Source organism: Clarias gariepinus, chromosome 15, assembly GCF_024256425.1.
Source record: "Clarias gariepinus isolate MV-2021 ecotype Netherlands chromosome 15, CGAR_prim_01v2, whole genome shotgun sequence".
Taxonomy (NCBI): Eukaryota; Metazoa; Chordata; class Actinopteri; order Siluriformes; family Clariidae; genus Clarias; species Clarias gariepinus.
The window spans coordinates 1,974,048-1,996,634 of record NC_071114.1 but is presented as its reverse complement, the minus strand read 5'-3'; the positions used below and the strand labels follow the sequence as shown (position 1 = coordinate 1,996,634).

General features: G+C 42.2%; 1 protein-coding gene across 3 annotated transcripts in view; it reads left to right on the top strand.

Annotated features, from left to right (window-relative positions):
- Nucleotides 1-22,294, top strand: part of LOC128542864 (helicase with zinc finger domain 2-like) — a 33,441-nt gene extending 11,147 nt beyond the window's left edge. For all 3 annotated transcript variants that reach the window (XM_053513001.1, XM_053513002.1, XM_053512999.1), the window contains 7 exons: nt 6,271-6,369; nt 7,923-8,115; nt 14,896-15,030; nt 15,118-15,330; nt 15,433-15,598; nt 21,323-21,496; nt 22,005-22,294. In XM_053513001.1, the coding sequence (XP_053368976.1) occupies nt 6,271-6,369; nt 7,923-8,115; nt 14,896-15,030; nt 15,118-15,330; nt 15,433-15,598; nt 21,323-21,496; nt 22,005-22,123 (1,099 nt within the window). In that variant the 3' untranslated portion in view covers nt 22,124-22,294. The remainder of the gene's footprint in view (nt 1-6,270; nt 6,370-7,922; nt 8,116-14,895; nt 15,031-15,117; nt 15,331-15,432; nt 15,599-21,322; nt 21,497-22,004) is intronic.
- Nucleotides 22,295-22,587: the final 293 nt, after the last annotated feature.

The following is a 22,587-nucleotide window of genomic DNA, read 5'->3' as shown; positions in this document are numbered from 1 at the left end:
TGCAACAAAGCAGACGGCTCGTGCTATCGGCCGTTTTATGGTTGCGATGGTTTCCGCAGAGAGGCACTTGTGGTTGAATCTCAGGTGCATCAAGGAAAAGGATTGTGCATTCCTCCTTGATGCCCCCATCTCGCCTTTCGGCCTACTTGCCGATGTCGTTAACTCGGTTGCCACTAGGTTCATGAGGCGAAGTTATATAACAAACCTTCGGGAAATTCCTTCCCCGCCGTGCTCAAGAGTTGGGACTGTCGGCCACCCAGTCTCGACCGGGCTGACTCTTAAGAGGCGTGAAACACACAAGGAGAGTGTTTTTGAGCCGGGCACCCCCTCGTAAGATTGGGGTGCGTCGCGCAATCCGCCTCAAAAGAGGTCAGACTGGCATATTGTCTTCTTCACAAAGAAGCCCTGAGGTTCATGTGCCCAGGACCGTGGGGGGGCCCCCCAATGGGGAGAGGCACGCAGAATTCTTTTCAAAGAATGAAGTGTTCTCCCTGGCACCCCCAGGAGATCGGTGTTCTTGCTCCGCCACCACTGGTGTTTCGGGCAACACCAGTTTCCAATAAAATGTTAGTTCTTAGTTTTTTTCCTGCCATGTTTCAGGATGTCAAACATCTAACACCCCCCCACCCCCCGGTTAACCAAGCCGCAGAGACTTTGCCCCTTTCTGAAATACTGGCAGCGTGGAAGCTACTGCAAAGTATATCTCCTTGGGTACTAAGCATTCTAGAGAGAAACTACAGGATTCAGTTCTCACATCACCCTCCGCATTTCAATGGCGTGGTCTCCACTTTCATGAAACCGGAAAGTGCGCATCTGCTGACCGAAGTTGCTGGGGAATGGGGCCATGTAACATGTTCCCCTACCAGACAGAGAGTCAGGCTACTCCAGTCGGTATTTCTTGGTTCCCAAGAGGAACAGGGGGCTGCTTCCAATTTTTTGATTTCGCGGGCCTTACCGCTATCTAAAAATAAATCAATAGAAATATTGCCACAACACAGGAGGTTCCTGAGGTTCGCTTTCGGGGCGAAGCTTACCAGTATCGGGTCCTTCCATTTGGTCTAGCTCTCTCACCCGCACATACACAAAATACATGGATGTAGTTCTGGCTTTTACGACTCCAGAGCATCCGTATTTGAATTACATGACTGGCTGGCCCAGTCTCAGTAGTTAGCGCTTCGACATCAGCATGTCGTCCTAGCTCATCTTTGTTTCTTACTGTAGGATTGAGATCCAACGCCATGAAAGCGTGCTCTTTCCTGTTCAGAGGACAACATATTTGGGTGTCACATGGAATTTGAGCGTAAGCGGGCACAGCTGTCTCCCGCTCGTGTCGAATCCATTCTCAACACCGTCAAGGAAATCAAGCTAGACCAGAAAGTGACCATCACTTTCAGAGATCTTAGCTCTCATGGCAGCTGTATCCACGGTGACACCTTCTGCACATGAGAGCATTTCATTTCACTCTAGGGCGAATCCCCAATAAGGGCTACGCGCCAGGTGCTTCGTACCCTTCCTATGTAGTTCAGACCCCGGTTTCTGACTCTGGGTCCCACTCTAAGTTCGTCTTGTCGTCGCAGATGCTAACGACAGACGCTTCCCTCATGGGCTGGGGTGCGGTCTTAGATGACCGTCCAGCCCAAGGGAGCTGGAGAGGCCATCTTCTCGCGCGGCACATCAATTGCCTCGAAATGATGGCTCTATTTCTGGCCCTAAAGCACTTCCTCCAGCAGTTGAGACTACCATGTCCTAGTGCGGCTGGACAACACTATGGCAGTCTCATATATTAATTGCCAGGGCGGACTGTGCTCGCATCGCTAAATAGCTAGTGCGCCAGGTTCCTGTCCCTCAGGGCGATTTAAATTCTGGGAAAATTTCATGTAGCAGATGTGGACCTCTGCCTCGCAAAATCAGCAAATGTCCCCTTTACCACTCTCTGACTCTTCCAGCCCCTGGGTCTGGACACCTTGGCGGTCCCTGAACGGGACCAACTAAGTCAAGCTGGTCTTCCAGCCAGCGTTATTAAGACTATTCTAAGTGCTAGGGCTCCCTCCCCTAGAAGAGCTTCTGCCCTTAAATGGAATGTATTTGAAAGTTGGTGCATGACGAAGCAGGTAGACCCAGTCCACTGCTGAATTGTTTCAGTGCTGAAGTTTCTGCAGTAAAAGTTGTCTTTGGGCTTGTGCCCCCTTGTTGAACCACTAGATTCAGCGCCTCAGGTTTCTGACCCTCAAGATGGTTTTTCTAAATGGCCGTTACCTCTCTAAGAGGATCGGAGATCTGTCAGTCTCCCCATCCTGCCTAGACTTTGCCCCTGGGCTAGTCAGGGCCATTTTGCATCCTCACTGAACTATCTTCCGAAAGTTCCATTCCCAACATGCACCCTATTGTTTTTGAAGCCTTCTGTCCTCCGCCTTTACAGCTTCAGAGCAGGAGAGACTTCACTTACTGTGTCCAGTACATGCTTTTCAGATTTACGTCCACCGCATCAGCCAGTGGCGTAAGTCAGAACAGTTTTTACATGTTTTGGGGCCGCAAGCTGCGTGAGAGATGCTATTGCCTTCTCCTATGAGGCACATGGGCTCACTTCGCCTCTAGGAATCAGGGCTCATTCAACCAGGGGGATTGCCTCATCTATTGCACTAGCAAGAGGTATTCCCCTGCAGCAAGTGTGTGATGCAAGGGGTTGTCCTCTCCGCACACATTTGTTACATTTATAGTCTGGATGTTCATGCTACTTCGGGCTCACGGGTCCTCGTGTCAGCTACCCAGACATAGTTCTGAGACCTTCTCAACCTTGGGGTCCAGACACTTGTAGTGCGGCACATTGGCACTCTCGTTCCCATAGCGTTTTCACGCAGCATCGAGTGTAGCCTTTGAAAGGGAACGTCTCGGGTTACTTTGCTGTAATCCTGTTCCCTGAAAAGGCGGGAACGAGATGCTGCGTCCCAATGCCACACTGCCTACGTGACCAGACATCAATATCTGTTTTTTATTAAGCCTATTTGATTACTGTAGGTGAAATAACACAATGCATAACTTTCTCCAGACGGTGGGCCAAAACTTTTGCTAAGATTTTTGTATCTGTATTCAACAGTGAAATTGGACGATATGAACTACAGTCAAGAGGATTCTTTTCTTTTTTTAAAATTAAGGAGATAACTGCTTGCCGCAAAGTTGGAGGTAATTAACCAGAAGAAAAGCTTTCTCGGAAAACAGATATTCTGCTTGTTTTGTCGAAATTAAATTATATTCCGCTTAAAAATAAGCATTGTTTGAGTATGGTTGGTGTAGTTGACACACTGCATATTGAATCTGATTCCTTTATCTTATCTGTTAATTTTGTAAATTGTTCCCTGGTTTCCTTATTTTGTTTTGCACAAAAAGAAATAATCTGCCCCCTTAGATATGCCTTTAAGGATTCCCAAACTGTAGAAGATGACATACCTGGAGTTTGATTAACATTTAAAAAAACTCTATCTCTGAACTCATAAAGCTCACAAACTTCTCATCTGACAGAAGTGACAATAGTTAGGTCCTGCACTGGGGATATGGATTGACAGAGTCAGTGGAGAGTGGTCTGATATCACTATGGCTTTATAATCTGAATCTGTTACAAGAGGCAGAAGCCTTTTATCTACAAGAAAATAATCTATGCGTGTAATGTAAAGTATAATGTACTGGAGAATAAAATGAGTATTTTCTTGTAGTAGGATTTCGGAACCGCCAATTCATAAGCCTGCAGGAAACTTTGTATCACTTTTGCTGATCTGGATTTGGGCATTTTTTTAGGGGAACTGCGATCTAACACAGTGGAAAGAACGCAATTTATATCACCTCCTATGATAAGGTGGTGGGTTGTCATATTAGGGATCCGAGACAGAAAGTTAGCAAAAAAACCTTCATCATCCCAATTGGGTGCATACACATTGGCAAGAATAAGTGGGAGCCCGTATACTTGCCCAACTACAATAATATAGCGGCCAGCAGTATCTGCATCTACAGTAGTTGCTACAAATGGTAAGTTTTTATTAATCAGAATAGCAGCCCCCCTCACCTTTGAGCGGAAGTTGGAGTGATATACTTGTCCGATCCACCCCTCTCTTAATTTAGATTGGTCACATGTGCGTAAATGAGTCTCTTGAAGAAAAGCAATATCAGCTCTGAGGTGTTGCAAATGAATGAGGACTTTTTTCCTCTTTACAGGATGGTAAAGGAATTTAACATTCCAACTAACAAAATTGATCAAACATCCATTAGTCCGTCTAAAAGAAACGCCTGTTTTTGTCATAAAAAGTTAATAGCAATAGTGAAGTTGCAGATTTACAAAAAATCGAATAGAGCCAAGAAAAAAGAAAGAAAGAAAGAAAAAAAGAAAGAGAAAAAAGAGAGAGAAAGAGATTTTTTAAAAAGTACTGCTGACTGGCCTGAACCCTAGCCCAATCACCCATTAATACCAGGTGATTAACCCAACCCACACCAACAAATCCACACACTGTGCTTATCTGGATCCTACTGAGCCAAAATCAGGCTCTCACTGAACCATCTTATAAGCTTGTAACAATAAAATATATAAACAGGTCTAAACATTAACTAGTCAACATCATCCTTATTATGGTTATGAAGCGTTAATTACAAATAACTTTGTGCTGAAACAAAAACGGAAACTTCAACATAATTACACTAACTTGTAATAAACCACTATAGTTTACCTCGGTCACAGTTCTGTGTTTACCGTCCAGGTGCCAACGATACGAAATATGAACGTCCTTCAGGAGTTAAGGACTGGCTTCTGCGGGAGTAATAACACTATGCATAAAATAGTGCATGGCTTTATCTGGATCTGTGAACATCTTGTCCTCGCCCTTATAGGTGATATGGAGTCGCGCAGGATACAAAATGCAGAAGCGCACACCGTCCTGTCCTCGTAAGAGTTTTCTAACCTCGGTAAATGCCGCACGAGCCTTGGCCACACTCGGAGTGAAATCGGGAAATATAGCTATTTGCTCCCTGTTAAAGCAAAGTGGACCTCGGGACCGAGCACGGCGCAGTACCTCCATACAGTCCTGATGGTAGTGTAACTTGGCGATAATGGTGCGCGGTTTCCCTCCTTGCTTCTTGGGGCCAGAACGAATGATCAATAAGGAGGTTCTTGTCCATCTCCAGAACTTTGGTCAGTAATTTAGAGACAGACGCGGTGGAGCTTGACCCCGTTCCTCTTCTGGAACGCCCAGGATTCGAATGTTACATCTCCGCATTTTCCCTTCCATGTTATCATACATGGCTTTCAGTTCTGTCATTTCTGCCTGCAGGCTCGTTATAGTAGTTTGCATTGAGACCACTTCATCCGACCATGTAGACAGTCTGCCCTCCATGTCCCTCACAGAAGCCTTAATCTGGTCCATTTCTGCGCGGGTTGTCGCAATGCAACCGGTGATTTCGGCCTTGAGCGTCTGTTACTCACCCTTAATGGAGTTCAGTTCTTCGGTCGGTGCACTTCTCAATTCTTCTTTAATAACAGTTATAATGTCACTCTTGAGGGACATAAGAATTTGAGATTTGAGGTCTTCGACGTCTATTCTTTCCAACTTTGAGGTAGATGAAGTAGCGGCGCAGCTTGAGCTTGGCTCACTAACGGGACTGAGGGCTGAGGGTGTGCTGGGCCTAGTGCTGGATGATCCGCTGAATTTGTATTTTCTCAACCTCACAGCCATAGCCGACACCAAAAAAACTACTAAACTTGTCACAAATTTGTGACTACGTATTACCGACCAGTTAATGAAATAAACTATAAATTTAAAAAAGGATTTTACCATTTTAAATGTTATTGTTCAGCGAGAGCCCGACAAAACACGTCCTACTCCATAATAGGCTCTATAGCGCCCCCGGCTCAGCAGGCAAAGAGCCCAAGGCCCCTTACCCAGACGCTCAAACTCACCAATTCACTTACCAATTCTATAGGTTGCACTGGGCAAACAAGTCCCATCCATGGAGGCCTCACCCCACAACCCACAGCAAGTAAAAGATCTACTACCAACATCCTAGTGCCAGACACTGTTAAGCATGGGGTGGCAATATTATAGCATTCTCCTGCTAGTGGAAATTTTGTGCTGCAGTGGATGGAATCATGTAGAAGAAGGAGACCCTCAGAATTCTTCACCAGAACCTGAAATAATTAGCCATAACACAGAATAACACAGGCTATCTTAAGCTTTTTGTGCCCTATTTGAGAATTGTGATTAAACTTTCTGCCATTATACTGCTGTTATACAGACTCATCTCTTTAATGCACTTGGTGAGACAACCTGACAACCCACACTCAGCTGAGATAAAAGATCTTGAAAATGGCACGCAGGAGTTTAACACTGAAAGGTAAATAATATTATTATTATTATGTGCTTTTATGTTGTATATTGTATATTTTATTATTGTAAAATAATAGTATTAACGTATTATTGTCCGTTCATTTATTATGCAATACACATACATACAGTTTTCTGCTGAAATTGCTTCATTACTTGTAACAATGTGTCTTGCGAGTCACAGATCTGATAGGAAATGCACCATGCTCTTCAGAACATTTGATGTTGTTCATGCTCAAAGAACAAATTGGTTAATCAGTGGCTGATTATACTTTCGTACCCGGGCTGCCAGCTAATATCATATATTCAGGGCTCGTTGAATGGCTGAAAGGTAAGCTAGCTGTATGTGAACCCCCAAAGGATCTGGAAGAGTTAAATAGGCTAGCCGTGCAGACTGATAAGCCTCTAACCTCTGCAAGTGTCGGGCTCCAGATGGAAAACATCACCTCCACCCTGAAAATGCTGCTCTGAGTGCCTAGCTGGTCAAACCCCTGGCTACTGGCGCAAAGCCTCACCTCTGCCCCAGGACCCTGAACCCGCCGCTATACCTCCTGCACCTGAGGTAGAACCTGAAGAGGACATGGGAGAACCTTGTCCTTCAGAGCAACAGCCCATGCAGTCCCAAAAAGGCATCAATGCCCATGGAGAGGCAAGCCACAGACAGGGTCAGTACCGATCTGAAAAATAAACACCCCATCATGTGGAGGTGCTCATTGACTCGGGGGCTTCAGGTAATTTCATTAATGAGAGACTACCCCAGGCACTGATATTACTTAAAAGACTTATTGCCAAAAAGCATTGCAGGTCTTTTGTGGTTTGGGGTTTTGGCCATAACTGACTCAGACTCAAAGTAAATCAGGATATCTTCTTAAGGAAAAAAATCTGATCCTGAAACTATTTGAGAACTTTATTCAAGGGTCATGGAGGACAGAAGGAGCATTTCAGGCCCAACCTAGATTACCATCTATTCATAATGATAAAGGTTTTTATGAAAGTGATTTTTCGTCCATTTGCCATCCATTCATCTCATTAATTTGGTGAAATTCCTTGGGTCCCTTATGTGTTTTAAGGTGAATAGGACAAGTGGAAGCAGATAATATTTTTCTATGGCTGGGTGATGGGAGAGGTAAATGAAGATGGCAAACCTGCCAGGAGGTCAATGGCATAGTACAAAGGCAAATGATAAGGTAACTGTGTTACCCTGGAAGTAGCTCATTGTATATTCGTGGAGAGACGAGGCAAATGTTTGGCTCCAAAATAACAGCAGACCTTTTTTCATGATTTCAGGAGAACGTTAGTTGACAGCCAGACAGAACCTAAAAGTGGTGTATTGAGATGTGATACTGTGATCATACCAGTTGACTGAATGAGTTGGTTTAATTTGCCATTGGCCCATATTGTCATCTTTGCATGCTAGTTCCATGAGGCCTTGTCTGCATACTTATTTTTTAGAGCTGGCTTATACCATCCATATTTTGCACCCAAAGGATGAATATGCATGTGTGTTGTCTAAAGAAAAAAAATTATACTGACAATAATAAATACATAAACGTATGTATATAGTTACAAGAAAGTGTTGAAGGAGGCTCGGAAGCATGAACTTCTGAAGCATGATGTGATCCTGTGCACCTGCTCGACTGCTCTAAAGCCCATCCTGATGGAGACCATAGACTTCCGACAGATCCTGATTGATGAGTGTGCCATGGCCACAGAACCTGAAGCCTTCATTCCTTTAGTCTCACATAAACCTGAGCAGGTAAGAACATGCTGCCCAGTGTTCACCCTACTGTATATCCTGATTTATGTGTGAACATTATCTGTGTTTCCTCCTTTCTACCATGTTTTAATCTATTTATACAAGAAACATTAGTTTTAGATTTTATACAGTGGAACCTTGTATTGTGAGCATATTTTGCTCCGGGAGCATGCTTGTATATCAAAACACTTGTATATTAAAGCGATTTTCTCTTATAAGAAATAATGGAAACTCAAACAATTTATTCCACAACCCAAAAATAATGATATAAAAAAAAAGAAATTTGGATGACAGTAAAAGAGTTTTACTCCGCTTTGGAACTCTGTATTTTTCTTATTACACCCTATTTTTTGCCTACTTTGTAATTATTTAACAACATATTAGAAAATGAAAAGTGGAGGTGATGAGGACTTTTCGTATTTTTACAGTGACAAGATCACAAAAAAGTAAAGAAAAAATAAAAAAACCCACTGCAATGATCTAAAAGGGGAAAAGGCTCTATACCTCGCTAATTTTAACCAAAATTAGGGCCGTTGGTATTGGTTTAGACGATATTGAGGGACAGCTAGGAAAAATGGCTACCACAGTTATAGTCTTAAGGACTTATTCGCTGCTCAAACCGCACAAGTTACTGACACTGAAACACGGCTAAGTACAGATGAGCAGCGGATTTCTGTGGTAGAGGACACGGGAAGTGCACATGGCACTCGGATGGCAGATTTGCGTGTGACCGTGAAACATCTCCAAGCGAAAGTGACTTTAAGATATGTGGTTTCGGCAAAAAAATAAGGATTAATTGGCTTCCTGAGAAAGCACAGGGCAACAAACCTCTGACTACATTTCTACAGAAAATGTTTCCAGTGTGGTCAGAACTTCTCGCAGATTTCCCTGCTACTGAGACTGAGAAAGAACACAGAGCCCCCCTTCCATTTCAGTCTCAAGCCCACCGCTGAGGAGTGCTATTGTGTTTTTTCTATGTTTCCCGTTAAAGTAGGCAGTTTTACACACACATATACATACACAGACCCCTCCTACTTCCGCCTTCACACACACACACACACACACACACAGACAAACACACTCTTTCTCTCTGCTCTACACAGAAACACTGCTCTATCGTCATTCTTTTCAAAGGTAAAGTGCAGGTTAATTTGTTTTATTTTTACTTTACAGCAGTGATTCCGTAATGTGTCGCTCAATCAACTGTCATTAGAGAGATTTCTTGTTCATTTGTCCGATAAAACAGTGTTTCTGTTGTGTGCGCGTGTGTGTGTGTGAAAAGAGTGGAGGAAGGGTAACTGTGTAAGACGTGAAGGGAGAGGGGGGGAGCTTACTTTAGATTCACACACACACACACAGTGCGCACAAACAGAAACACTTATCTGTCGGGATTTATTTTTACTATTTTTTTTAAAGGTAAAGTGCATATTAATTTGTTTTTTACTTTATATTTTGTTAAAATTTAATTATATTTGTTAATTATTTTTATGTATTTATTTTTTTGGGCTGTGGTATAATTTGAGTTTCTATTATTTCTTATGGGAAAGTTCTATTTGGTTTACGAGTGTATGCTTCCCGAACGAATTATGCTCTTAATCCAAGGTTCCACTGTATACACAATTCTTGGTTGTACTTGGTCTGGCTTTTAAATAAAGTCCTTCCATGCGGCATCTGGCAGATATTCAGTTAAGCGCAACACATTTATTTCAATTCCTGAATTTTGCTTGTATAATTTCGCTGCAAAAAACGTGCATTTTTTTTAATGGCCACATCTGTATGAAACACTTACGACTCAAAAAAAGATTGGATTGGTCAGGTATATTTAATGACTTTTTCATCAAATAAACACGAAGTTGCTATTATGATTCATAAAAACTTTCCTTTAATCTTAGATCGGACCGAACAGGATCCTGATGGCAGATTTCCAGTCGTATCTTAGGGAAACCCTTAACTGTTTTAAATGTGTATGCATCGAATGAGGACAGTCCTAACTTTATATCGAAGATGATCCTATTGTTTAATCATCATTGTAATGGTCTGGGGATTATGGCTGGGGATTTTCATGTCATGCATAATAAATTGGACAGGTCATCTTCTTTAAAATCGACCTCCCGTTCTTCACAAACCCTTCAAAATATTTGTCGTGCCTCAAGTGATAAGAGAACGATGTGTCCAATGGTTCTTTCTGATTAAAACCCTGTTTTTTTAGGTTTAACAGAATTTTCAACCCCAAATTCATTTTATTAGAAATTTAATAGTACCCTAATTACATTTTTTTGGCCAGTTCCTTAAAGAAAAAATATCCCAATATTGGCAGGATAATGAATTTTGTCCAGTAAATACCAAATAAGATGCAGCCAAGGCCACCTTAAGAGGCCACATCATCTCTTTACTACTTGGCATAAAAAGCAAAACCCTGAGAATAGGAAGAAAATAGAAGAAGAGGTTAAAAGATTGGAACTGCTGCATAAAATTTCACACACAAAAAACAATTGGAATCTTCTAACTGGTGTTAGATCTAAATTAAACCTGGACTATTCAGAACATGTACAAAAATTAATACCATTTAACAGGCAAAGGTTTTATCAAATAAGGAAATAAACCTATTCATCTTTTAGCATATCAACTCAACTGTGAACGAGCTGGAACATCCATTAAGTCTATCAAAACTACAGATGGAGTAATTTCATATGATCCAGTTAAAATTAACTCCAGTTTTAAAGTTTTTTATGAGAAAACCACAATCATCAAATTTCTTGTGTTGGAGATCATTAATGGAGCCAGTCTAGTGGATACTAAATAAACTTAGGGAAATCCCAAGCCATGGTTTTAAATCCTCCACAAAATGTTAAATTACAATGTTCCTTTCACATCTCTGACTCTGTGTTTTTATTATTATTATTAAGTCATACACATAACTGCTGATTTAAAGGTTTTGTCCTGTAAGAATTATTCACCTTTGATGAGAAAACTTAAACAGGATATAAATAGGTGGAGCTTTGTCAATTTCTTTTTTTGGAAGAATTAAGACAATTAAAATGAATGTGCTCCCCCGTTTACTTTATTTATTTCAGTGCATACAAATTCACTTCTCTTCTCAAACCAAAGGAGTGTGGAGGTGGATCTTTGCCCAATATACAGCTTTATTATTCAGCTAATCAAACAAATGCTTAGATGGTTTTCAAATGATGCAGACTCCCAGTGGGTCAGTATGGAATCCTTTGCATGTGCCCCGAAAACACTAACTTCTCTTCCATTTATTAATACTTTTAAGGCCATCCGGACAGAAGTTGACACTTGTTTGCTATTAAATACCCTTTTGGCTTGGGAAGATAAAATATCTTCATCTCCCCAGGAAGTAAACTATGCGATCCCCGATCATCTTGAACCCTGACCTCTCTGCTTCTTTAGCTAGTATTGTTTTTTTTTTTTATTTAATGCAGTTTATTTCCAGATAATGTTGTCAATTCTTTCGAGACACTTAGAATGAAGTATCAACTTCCTAAAACAGATTTTTAAAAATATCTCCAGCTATGTCATTTTATTCAATTTGAAATGAGACAGAGCAAAATCCACTAGGAAATGTCTGATATTGAAAATCATCTCCTTCTTCCAGGGGCAATAAAGGGTCAGATTTCCTAACTGTACGGCTCCCTTTTATTCAATTCAATTCAATTCAATTCAATTTTATTTGTATAGCGCTTTAAACAATTGTCATTTTCCCAAACCAGCTTTGCACAATCAAAATAATTATTTAAGTTTGTATGGAATTTTAATGTGTCTGAATCAAAATGGTCAGATAGTCCCTGGTAAGAAAGCCGAGGGTGACAGTGGCAAGGAAAAAATCCCTGAGATGATAATAGGAAGAAACCTTGAGAGGAACCAGACTCAACAGGGAACCCATCCTCATCTGGGTGAAACAGAAAGCAGGAATTGATCTGCATTCATACTGTGTGTTAGTTGGCAGGCAGTTCAGCATAACAGTTGATGTTAATTGATGTTAATATGGAGTCCAGGTAGTTATTGGAGACTCAAGTAGACTAGTATGAAGTTCCAGTCCTGAACTATCGAACTGTCAAGTCCTCAGAGAAACAGCTGCCAACATCAGTCGAGGCCAGAAAGATCTGTGTGACGAGATCTCCAACCAGAAGCGGGGCACCAGGATGGGTCAGACAGGTCTGGAGGGCAGAGGGAGTCTGGATCACTGGCAGCTCAGGAACGACATGTGTAGCTTGACAGAGAGAGAGAAGGAGAGAGAGGGGGAGAGAGGGAAGAGAAAGAGCAGGAGAGAGAGCAGAAGAGAAGAGATAACAGTTAGGTCTGGTCACAGTCATATAATGTATAATGTAAATGTATATTTACTGTAGAGTGCAAGCAGAGACTCCGGCAGGACTAACTATGACAGCATAACTAAAAGGGAGAGCCAGAAGGAAACACAGACATGAGGGGGAACTGAGATGTAAAGCAAACAATCACCTCACCGTCAACAAACCTGATCAATGAGAGTGAGGAAGACAGCATCCAAACATACCAGTTCACCATAATACTCTACGTCCATGAGTCCCCCAGATCTGCTCCTTTACCTAAGGCTAATCTATTTACAAAAATGCTTGATTAAATAAATAGGTTTTTAGCCTGGATTTAAACACTGAGACTGTGTCTGAGTCCCCAACACTATTTGGAAGACTATTCCATAATTTCGGGGCTTTGTAAGAAAAAGCTCTGCCCCCAGCTGTAGTTTTCATTATACGCGGTACTAATCCTTTGATCGAAGTAGCCGTGGCGGATCGTAAGACACTAACAGTTCACTGATACCTCATTTCCACTACACTGGTGCTGGTGCCAGGTGCCGGCCCGCATTTACACTAGACAGGAGCTCAGCGGGAGCTGCATGATAATATGTCACAGGCCACACCCACTAAACAGAAATGACCATGGCCGAAGTCAGTTTACTGGTTATTCTTCAAACTATGAAAATGTATTTCAGTATCCAAAGGCAGCTTATTCTATGTGATATAACTGCTGAAAGTCTTTCTTCAGTTTTTTTAGATTATTCACTATTTGGTCGGTTGTTCGTGTGAAGCCTGCGACTATTAGTTCTTCTCTTATTTCCTCATACACTTTTTTTCTTAAAGCAATTTCCAATTTCTGCTGGATCTCGGCGGATGTCCTAAATGCTAAAAGCGCTTTTGTTTCGTCTGCGCTCCATGTTAACGAAATTTGGGTGTCCGCCATTTTTTTTTAACGCTCCCTATAACTCACGGGTTCTCCCGACTAGACCAGCAGAGTTTAGGGGCCGGTTCGGTGCTTATTTTAGGGCACTGGCACCAATTGTTTTCTGTGGAAAAGCACGACACTGGTTCCAAAATTGGGAACCGGCACGGAAACCCGAGCAGTGGAAAAGGGGTATCAGATACCGCGGTGCGAGACCATTTAATGCTTTATATGTCAAAAGTAGTATTTTAAAATCAATGCGAAATTTCACAGAGAGCCAATAAAGTAAAGATAAAATAGGTGTGATGTGCTCGTATCTTCTGGTTTTAGTGAGGACTCCCACTGCTGCATTCTGGACTAGCTGAAGCTTGTTTATGCACCTAGTTGAACAACCAGACAGTAGGGCATTACAATAGTCCAACCTAGAGGTGAGAAAAGCATGAACTAGTTTTTCTGCATTGTTTAGCGACAATATATTTTTTATCCTGGCAATATTTCTGAGGTGAAAGAATGCTATCCTGTTTTTATATAACAATGTTATCCTGCTATAATATTATCTACATGAGCTTCAAATGAAAGGCTGGAATCTATAATCACACCGAGGTCTTTTACTGTTGCCCTTGATGGAACAGAAAGGCCATCTAAGGTCCTATGACTAGAACTTCTGTCTTATCTGGATTAAGCAGAAGGAAGTTTATTAGCATCCAATTTTTTATGTCCTGCACACATTGCTCAACTTGAGTAAGATGGTTTATTATCAGGTTTTGCTGAGACATTTAACTGTGTTGTCAGCATAACAGTGAAAACTAATACCATGCTTTCGGATTATGCTGCCCAGAGGAAGCATGTAAAGGGAAAAAAAGCAGTGGGCCTAAAACTGAACCTTGTGGAACACCAAACTCCACTAGAGAACATTCAGAATAATCACCATTTAAGTCTACATACCGACACTGATCGATTAAATAGGACCTGAGCCAGGAGAGGGCTGTACCCTTAATTCCTACTACATTTTCTAATCTGTGAAGAAGAATACTTTGATCAATGGTGTCAAGAGCTGCACTGAGGTCGAGTAATACAAGCATGGTTACACGCATGCAGATGCTGGAAAAAAGGCATCACACTATGATGTCACTAAATGTGTAATTGAATATAATGTCACTCAATATAAGGCCACAAAGAAAGTTATTCATCATTTTTCAGTGTAAGTTTAAGACATTATCATGTTGACCAGGTTAAGATATCAAAAATCCCTCCACAATTTTGCATCCTCAATGTCTTTAGATCACATCGGCCCGGTTTGGTGACGTTCTTAAAAATTCCCTAGGAGGAGTATATCAAAATTCATTGGGTGTTTTTTTGCGAACGACCCAAAATGCCTCCTGTTGAGTTGAGCCCTGGACATGTGAAAGTTGTTCGAGATCTAATCTAATGACATCTAAATGTCTACAGACTTTCGTGTGCCTACGTGAAAATGTGTATGAGGTACTGTATTCAGCAAAACATCTTGTGAAGGCTCAGACTAAAATAATCTTATATAGTTATTTATTTTTATTTTATTTTTTACAGATCGTGCTTTTAGGCGATCACAAACAGATTCGGCCAATCGTGACATGTGCCCGTGTGAAGGAGCTTGGCATGGAGAAGTCCCTCTTTGAGCGATATATGGACAGGGCATTGATGCTGGATACACAGTACAGAATGGTAAAAGGATATACAGTACAAACATAAGTTCTGTCAATTAATTCACCCTCTTTAATATAAACATAATCAAGCTTTTGTCTTTTTTAGCATGAGCATATCTGTGAGTTCCCTTCAAATGAGTTTTACAGAGGGAAACTGAGGACTGGACCCAAGCGAAGAACCTGCCTTTTGCTCGACAGAAACGACACCCCGACTGCCATCCTATTCGGTCACGTTGAAGGACAGGAGATCAGTTTAGTCGTTTCCACAGCAGCTGGAAATGAACGTTCAGCCGCCAACGAACAGGAGGCGGAGCAAGCGGTAAACAGAGTGAAATCTACCTTTATTAATCAAGGAAAAATTCTCTGTTAGCAACTATGCTAACACATTTTATCATCACCATTCTCCTGTTACACAAATCAGGTCCGGGTTGCAAACCTGTTAGTCCGTCAGTCTCGAGTGAAACCAGAGGACATCGCTATTCTCACCCCCTACAATGCACAGATGTGTAAAATCAAGGAGATGTTGGGGCAGAAGAAAAACCAGGCTCTTCAGGGTGTCAGCATTTGTACAATCATGAAAAGCCAAGGTGAGTTTTTAAATCAGTACTTCACAGAACATGCACTGTTTAAAAGTTTAGAATCAATTCTAATTTTCCAAGAAAAAAAAAAATCACTGTTTCCTAAAAAGACCACACTCTATGCTGCGTGAAAACGCTATGGGAACATCTTGTCATGTTGCCGGTTGTGAAGCATGTGTGTATCAAACAGGCCAAATTTTGGCTTATATAACCTTGGTCGGGTGACGTCATCTGATGAGACACACCTGCAGGTTATAAATAGGAGTGAACCGGAAACATTCCTCAGATTCTTTGTCTTTCAGTTGTAATTGGGTGTTTGTGTTTAAACTAGCAAAATAAAAAGTGTTTAACTCACCGATATGGCAGTTTGGAGTTTTAAACGAGATGTCCCTCCGTGTGTGATAATCCATATCGGAGGGCGATCTCTCCACTTTACTGCTTTGATTAAAGTTCTCGCACGCGTCCCGCATTCCTTGAGAAACTTCGGGCCGCGCGCATTTCCTGGGCTTAAAACTGTATCCGGCAGAGTTGTGAGAGACGGATTTAAAACTCCTATCTCTCACTTCCTCGTTGGATCGGGAAATCCCTCTGTCCACTCTCAAGCGCACCCTGCGCTTCTTGTGAATGGGCAAGGATAAACATCCTCTCTTGCTTCCGTGGAGATGAAAATAGCCTCCAAGCACTTAAAAAAAAAAAAAGAAGAAGCATTAGACGGCCGTTTCTGTTGGGTGGCCGGGGGCGGAGCCTTAACGACGCTTTCTCCCCCCCTTAGCTATCTCCATATGAGTTAACCCTTTCATGGAGTAAGCTGTATTATCCCGTGTTTTCTTGCCATTGACTTATTTATTTTTTTAAATATAGTTGAGGTGGACGCACAGGGTTATATGATGATGCCCAGATAGAAGAGACGCTTTCAGGCTATCTCTCTCCTGGGACATCACCCTTCCTGAAAAGCTAAAATTTCCTTTCAAGCTGTGTAGACTTTCATCTTCCCTGGAGGGAAAAGCTTTTTAGGCAGCAGGTCAGGTTGGTGCTTCATTGCACACCATGGCGGTCTTCCAGGCCTACCACGCTGACTGGCTAAGAGACTTGAGCACTGGTGGGCCTCTTCAAAAAAAAAATATATATATAATAGCTAAAATAATTGGAATTACACTGGGCCACAGACTTGTCTCTGCGTGCAACAAAGCAGACGGCGCGTGCTATCGGCCGTTTTATGGCTGCGATGGTTTTAGCGGGAGGCACTTGTGGCTGAATCTCAGGCGGTCAAGGATAAGGATCATGCATTCCTCCTGGATGCCCCCATCTCGCCTTCCGGCCTGTTTGGTGATATCGTTAACTTGATCGCCACTAGGTTTATGAGGCTAAGTTTTATGAACAAGCCTTCTGGAAATTCCTTTGCCGCCGTGCTCAAGAGTCGGGGCTGTCGGCCACCCAGTCTCAACCGGGTCTGACTCTTGCTAGGCGTGAAACACAAGGAGAGTGTTTTTAAGCCGGCCACCCCCTCGTAAAGATTGGGGTGCAACGCGCCTCACAATCCGCCTTAAAAGAGGTCAGACTGGCATATTGTCTTCTTCACAAAGAAGCCCTGACGTTCATGTGCCCAGGACCATGGGGGTGGCCCCCCAATGGGGAGAGGCACACAGAATTTCTTTCAAGAATGAAGTGTTCTCCCTGACACCCCCAGGAGGTCGGTATTTTTGCTCCGTCACCACTCGTGTTTCACCCCCCGCTTTTAACCAAGCCGCCGAACTTTTGCCTTTTTCACAGAAGTTGGCAGCGTGGAAGCTACTGCCAAGTATATCTCCTTGGGTACTAAGTACTGTAGAGAGAAACTACAGGATTCAGTTCTCACATCACCCTCCGCATTTCAATGGCGTGGTCTCCATTTCCATGAAACCGGAAAGTGCGTATCTGATGACAGAAGTTGCTGGGGAATGGGGCCATGGAACATGTTTCCCTACCAGACAGTGAGTCATGCTACTACAGTCGGTATTTCTTGGTTCCCAAGAGAAATGGGCGGGCTGCGTCCAATTTTTAGATTTCGCGGCCTGTACCGCTATCTAAAATAAATAAATACTGCTTCAAAATGTTGACTGTCAAAGTAATTGCTCTCAAATCCTACCAAGCGATTAATTTCTGACAATTGATGGAAGGACGCTTATTTTCATATAGAAATATTGCCACAACACATGAGGTTCCTGAGGTTCGCTTTTGGGGGCGAAGCTTACCAGTATCGGGTCCTTCCATTTGGTCTAGCTCTCTCACCCGTACATATATAAAATGCATGGATGTAGTTCTGGCTCTTACGACTCCAGGGCATCCGTGTTTGAATTATATAGACGACTGGCTGGTCCAGTCTCAGTAGCTAGCGCTTCGACATCAGCATGTCGTCCTAGCTTATCTTTGTCTCTAGGATTGAGACCCAAAAGTTGAATCCATTCTCAACACCCTCAAGGAAAATCAAGCTAGACCAGAAAGTGTCCATCACTTTCAGAGATCTTAGCTCTCATGGCAGCTGTATCCACGGTGACACCTTTGGGCCTTCTGCACATGAGAGCATTTCAGTTGTGGCTAAGACAGGGGATTTCACTCTAGGGCCAATCCCCAATAAGGGTTACGCGCCAGGTGCTTCGTTTTTCGGTCAATTTCTGACACACGGGGAATGGAAACCCCACCCCGAAGTAGTCAGTCAATCTGGGAGATTTCATGTAGCAGAGCTGGACCTCTTCGCCTCGCAAGATCAGAAAATGTCCCCTTTGCTACTCTCTGACTCTTCCAGCCCCCCCTTTGAACCACTACAGTCAGCGCCTTAGGTTTCTGACCCTTAAGATGGTTTTTCTAATGGCCGTTACCTCTCTAAGAGGATTGGAGATCTGTCAGTCTCAGACTCATCTTAATTTACTGTGTCCAGTATGTGCTCTTCAGATTTACGTCCACCACATCAGCCAGTGGCGTAAATCAGAGCAGCTTTTACATGTTTTGGGGCTGCAACCAGGGGGCGGCCGCCACTACACTGGGTGAGAGATGCTATTGCCCTCTCCTATAAGGCACGTGGGCTCACTTCGCCTCTAGGAATCAGGGCTCATTCAACCAGGGGGATCGCCTCATCTATTGCACTAGCAAGAGGTATTCCCCTGCATGTGTGTGTGACGCGGAGGGTTGGTCCTCTCCGCAAACACTTGTTACATTTGTAGTCTGGATGTTCATGCTACTCCAGGCCCACGGGTCCTCAAGTTAGCTGCCCAGGCATAGTTCTTAGACCTTCTCCAGCTTGTGCGCACATGCTACACAACCTTGGGGTCCAGACACTTGCAGTGCGGCGGCGTTGGTACTCTCCTTCCCATAGCGTTTTCACACAGCATAGAGTGTAGCCTTTGAAAGGGAACGTTTAGGGTTGCTTTGCTGTAACCCTGTTCCCTGAAAAGGCATGAACGAGATGCTGCATCCCAATGCCGCACTGCCTACGTGACCGGACGTCCGTTTAGACAAATCAATCTGAGGAATGTTTCCGGTTCACTCCTATCTATAACCTGGAGGTGCGTCTTATCAGATGACGTCACCCGACCATGGTTATATAGGGCAAAACTTGGCGTGTTTGATACACACATGCTTCACAATCGGCAACATGACAAGATGTTCCCATAGCGTTTTCATGCAGCATCTCGTTCCCGCCTTTTCAGGGAACAGGGTTACAGCAAAGAAACCCGAGATGTTTTATTTATCTAATAACCAGAGGAACAGAAGGAATAGAAAATATAGTCAAGCCATTGGAAAAGTGAGCAATAATGAATTATACTGCTAAAATTTAAACTTTATCGCTTCAAACTTTGCACTTATTGAAGAATCCTCCATTTGTAGTGTTACAGCCTTACAGACATTATAGCTGTTAGTTAGTTAAGGTAATTTGAAAAAAAGAAATCACTGCATGCTTCCTGAAGCACCGCATACCTGTTCGGCTTTTTCCTCCCATCCAGTCCACCTGCTCCCCTAAAGAACTCAGACCTGGTGGTTTCTCTTTTATAAGTAGGTCTTTGGACTAATGCTTTGGGTCATCATGCTGTGGTAGAGTGGAATTGTCTCCAATCGAGAACCATCTGCATGGTGTCTAAAAACTGCCTTGTTTAGGATTACTCTTAACAGGTTTTCTACTTTGCCAGCACAAAAGCACCATCAGAGCACCATCACCATTTCCTCCACCATGCATGACAGCTCTTTTCCAAACATCTTTTAATTTGTTCTCACAAATGGTCTTGTCTTTGATTCATCCATCGCTAATGCTTTATCCAGTGTTTGTGTTGTTTTCTAATCTGATGTTTTATTTGAAACCAGCACCCTGAAACACCAGACTGGTGTTTTACAAACAATAAAGCTTGAGATTTGATGGATTCGCCCCTCTAAAATTCCTAACTTCTTGTTCCAAGGATTATTAGCTGTGCTAACTTAACTGTAAAAAGTCTTTGCAGTAATTAATTACTCTGTAGAATGACAACTCATCTCAGTGTTACACTGGAACACACTGGAGTTATGGTTAATGAAAATGGCCCACTGTATGCTTGTTTGTGTGTCATTTACAAGACCAACAAGGAAAGACTGGATTTTTGATACCAACAGTCAAACATGCTGGTGGTAGTGTGATGGTCTGGGGCTGCTTTTAGCTTCAGGACCTAGACGACTTGCTATACCGCAATTGATGGCCCTGTGCTCTACCAGAATATCCTGAAGAAGAATGTGAAACCATTAATTTGTGACCTTAAGATCAAGTGTCCAAGATCAGCCTCCTAACACACAGTATGAGTGCAGATCAATCCCTGCTACCTGTTATCACCAAGATGAGGACGGGTTTCCTGTTTAGTCTGGTTCCTCTCAAGGTTTCTTCTTGAGCTACTTTTCATCTCAGGGAGTTTTCCCTGCCACTCGCCCTCAGCTTGTTCAGCAGGGACAATCTGACCATTCTGACTTATTCACATTTTCTCACATCTCATACACATTTTCATAATTTTATTTTGATTCTATAAAGCTACTTTGCCACAAGGACCATTGTTAAAAGCACTATACAAATACAATTAAATATAATTTAATTAATAAATAAAAACCCGCTAATGTGTCTGAATTAAAACAATTCTGCAAAAAAGAGTGGGCCGAAATTCATCCACATGAAAGAGTTGTTGCCAGGTATCACCAACGTTTGATTGCAGTTGTTGCCACCACACGTAGTAACCAGTTATTAGATTTAGGGGGCAATTAGGGGGGCACTTACCTCTTTGCTCTAATCACGCCACGCACTGCACCATGTTCCCTCCGATCCTCCAGCACTGCTCGCCCAATTGTGTTGGACTAATAGCACTTATTTATCAACCTAGTTAACCCAGTGTAAGTTTGTATCCAATTATTTAAAGCACTTTTTGACTTTTTGTAAGTCGCTCTGGATAAGAGTGTCTGCCAAATGCCTGAATGTAAATGTAAATAATTTTCCACAAAGAATTCATCGGTTTGGACAGCTTTTCTTGTCATAAATAAAATTATCTTAAAAACTGCATTTAGTATTTACTCAGGTTATCTTTTCTAATATTAACCATTATTTGATGATGATGAATATGCGTGACAAATATAAAATAAATTAAATCAGGAAGAGGGTAAATACTTTTTGTGACATTGTAAATATATGCATGATAATATACAGTATGGTGTGTGTGTGTGTGTGTGTGTGTGTATGTGTGTGTGTGTTTGTAGGAAGCGAGTGGCGTTATGTGATACTCTCTACAGTTCGATCGTGTCCACTTTCTGAGATAGAAAAAGAGTCGTACATCAGTAAAGGATGGCTGGGGAAGAAACTGGGCTTCATCACCGACCCAAACCAGGTCAATGTGGCCATCACGCGCGCTCAGGACGGACTCTGCATTCTGGGTAAAACATCAACATCAACAAAGAAAACATACACCTCAAAATTTAACAGGTAGATTGAGAAGGCTAGACGAGATTTCAGTAACCAGGTCGCAGCAGCCAATCATACACACATTTATACATCCGGGGAACCTTTTAGTATCTGATCAATCTTTTGTTCAATATTCTGTTTTTGACCTAATTTTGAAAATATCACAAGTTATAAAAATTACATCAGGTTAATCACAATGATAATATTTTGTGTGCTAATGAAGTACACTGGAAAACACAATGAATCCATAATGTACCATGATTTACTTTCAATGTGTTTATTAGAGTATTTTGAGTTTTAGAATGATGGAGGAGGCCTGAGGAAGGGACTTTATCTTAGAGAGAAATAAAATAACCCACAGTCTGTGTTTCAATTTCAAACACACACCTGACTTTTTGTCTGAAATACAAAACACCTTATGATAATTAGTAAAATGCTTTGGCCATCAGCAAATAACAGAACGTTCTTGATGTTTCGCAGGTAATCGTGACTTGTTGAACTGCAGTGGACTGTGGAGCAAACTGCTGTCTCACTACCAGAGAAGAGACTGTCTGCTGGACTCGGCTGAAGACATTAAGGTCCACAGACACTTCAAGTGAGCTCTTGTACTGTGGGTCGCAAAGTCTCAAGCCGATTTAGATGAAATGCTAAATGTTTACATAAGAAGCAGTGCTTCCTAACAGTCTGTAAAGTGTACTAATAAATTGTAATATTTAAAATCTGTTAAGACCAATTCTTTGTCCAATTAAATAAATAACTGCATCAATCTGGTTGTCATGCGTCATGTTGTTTATGATCACTGTGTCCGGTTTCAGTCACAGGAATCGTCTGCTTGGGATCACCAAATGTCTAATGTTTATGAAAAATCCTGTAAATTAAAAAAACACAATAACAATTCATACACACAGAGATCATGTGACCGTAACAACACACTGATTTGCCGAAAACCACAAACAGGACCACGTTCCTCCCCATCACCTTCACACCAGCACAGAAACACAGGACAGCGTTCTCAGTGTGATGTCCGACAACACTTCAGTTCCAGTTCATCCCAAAGGTAATG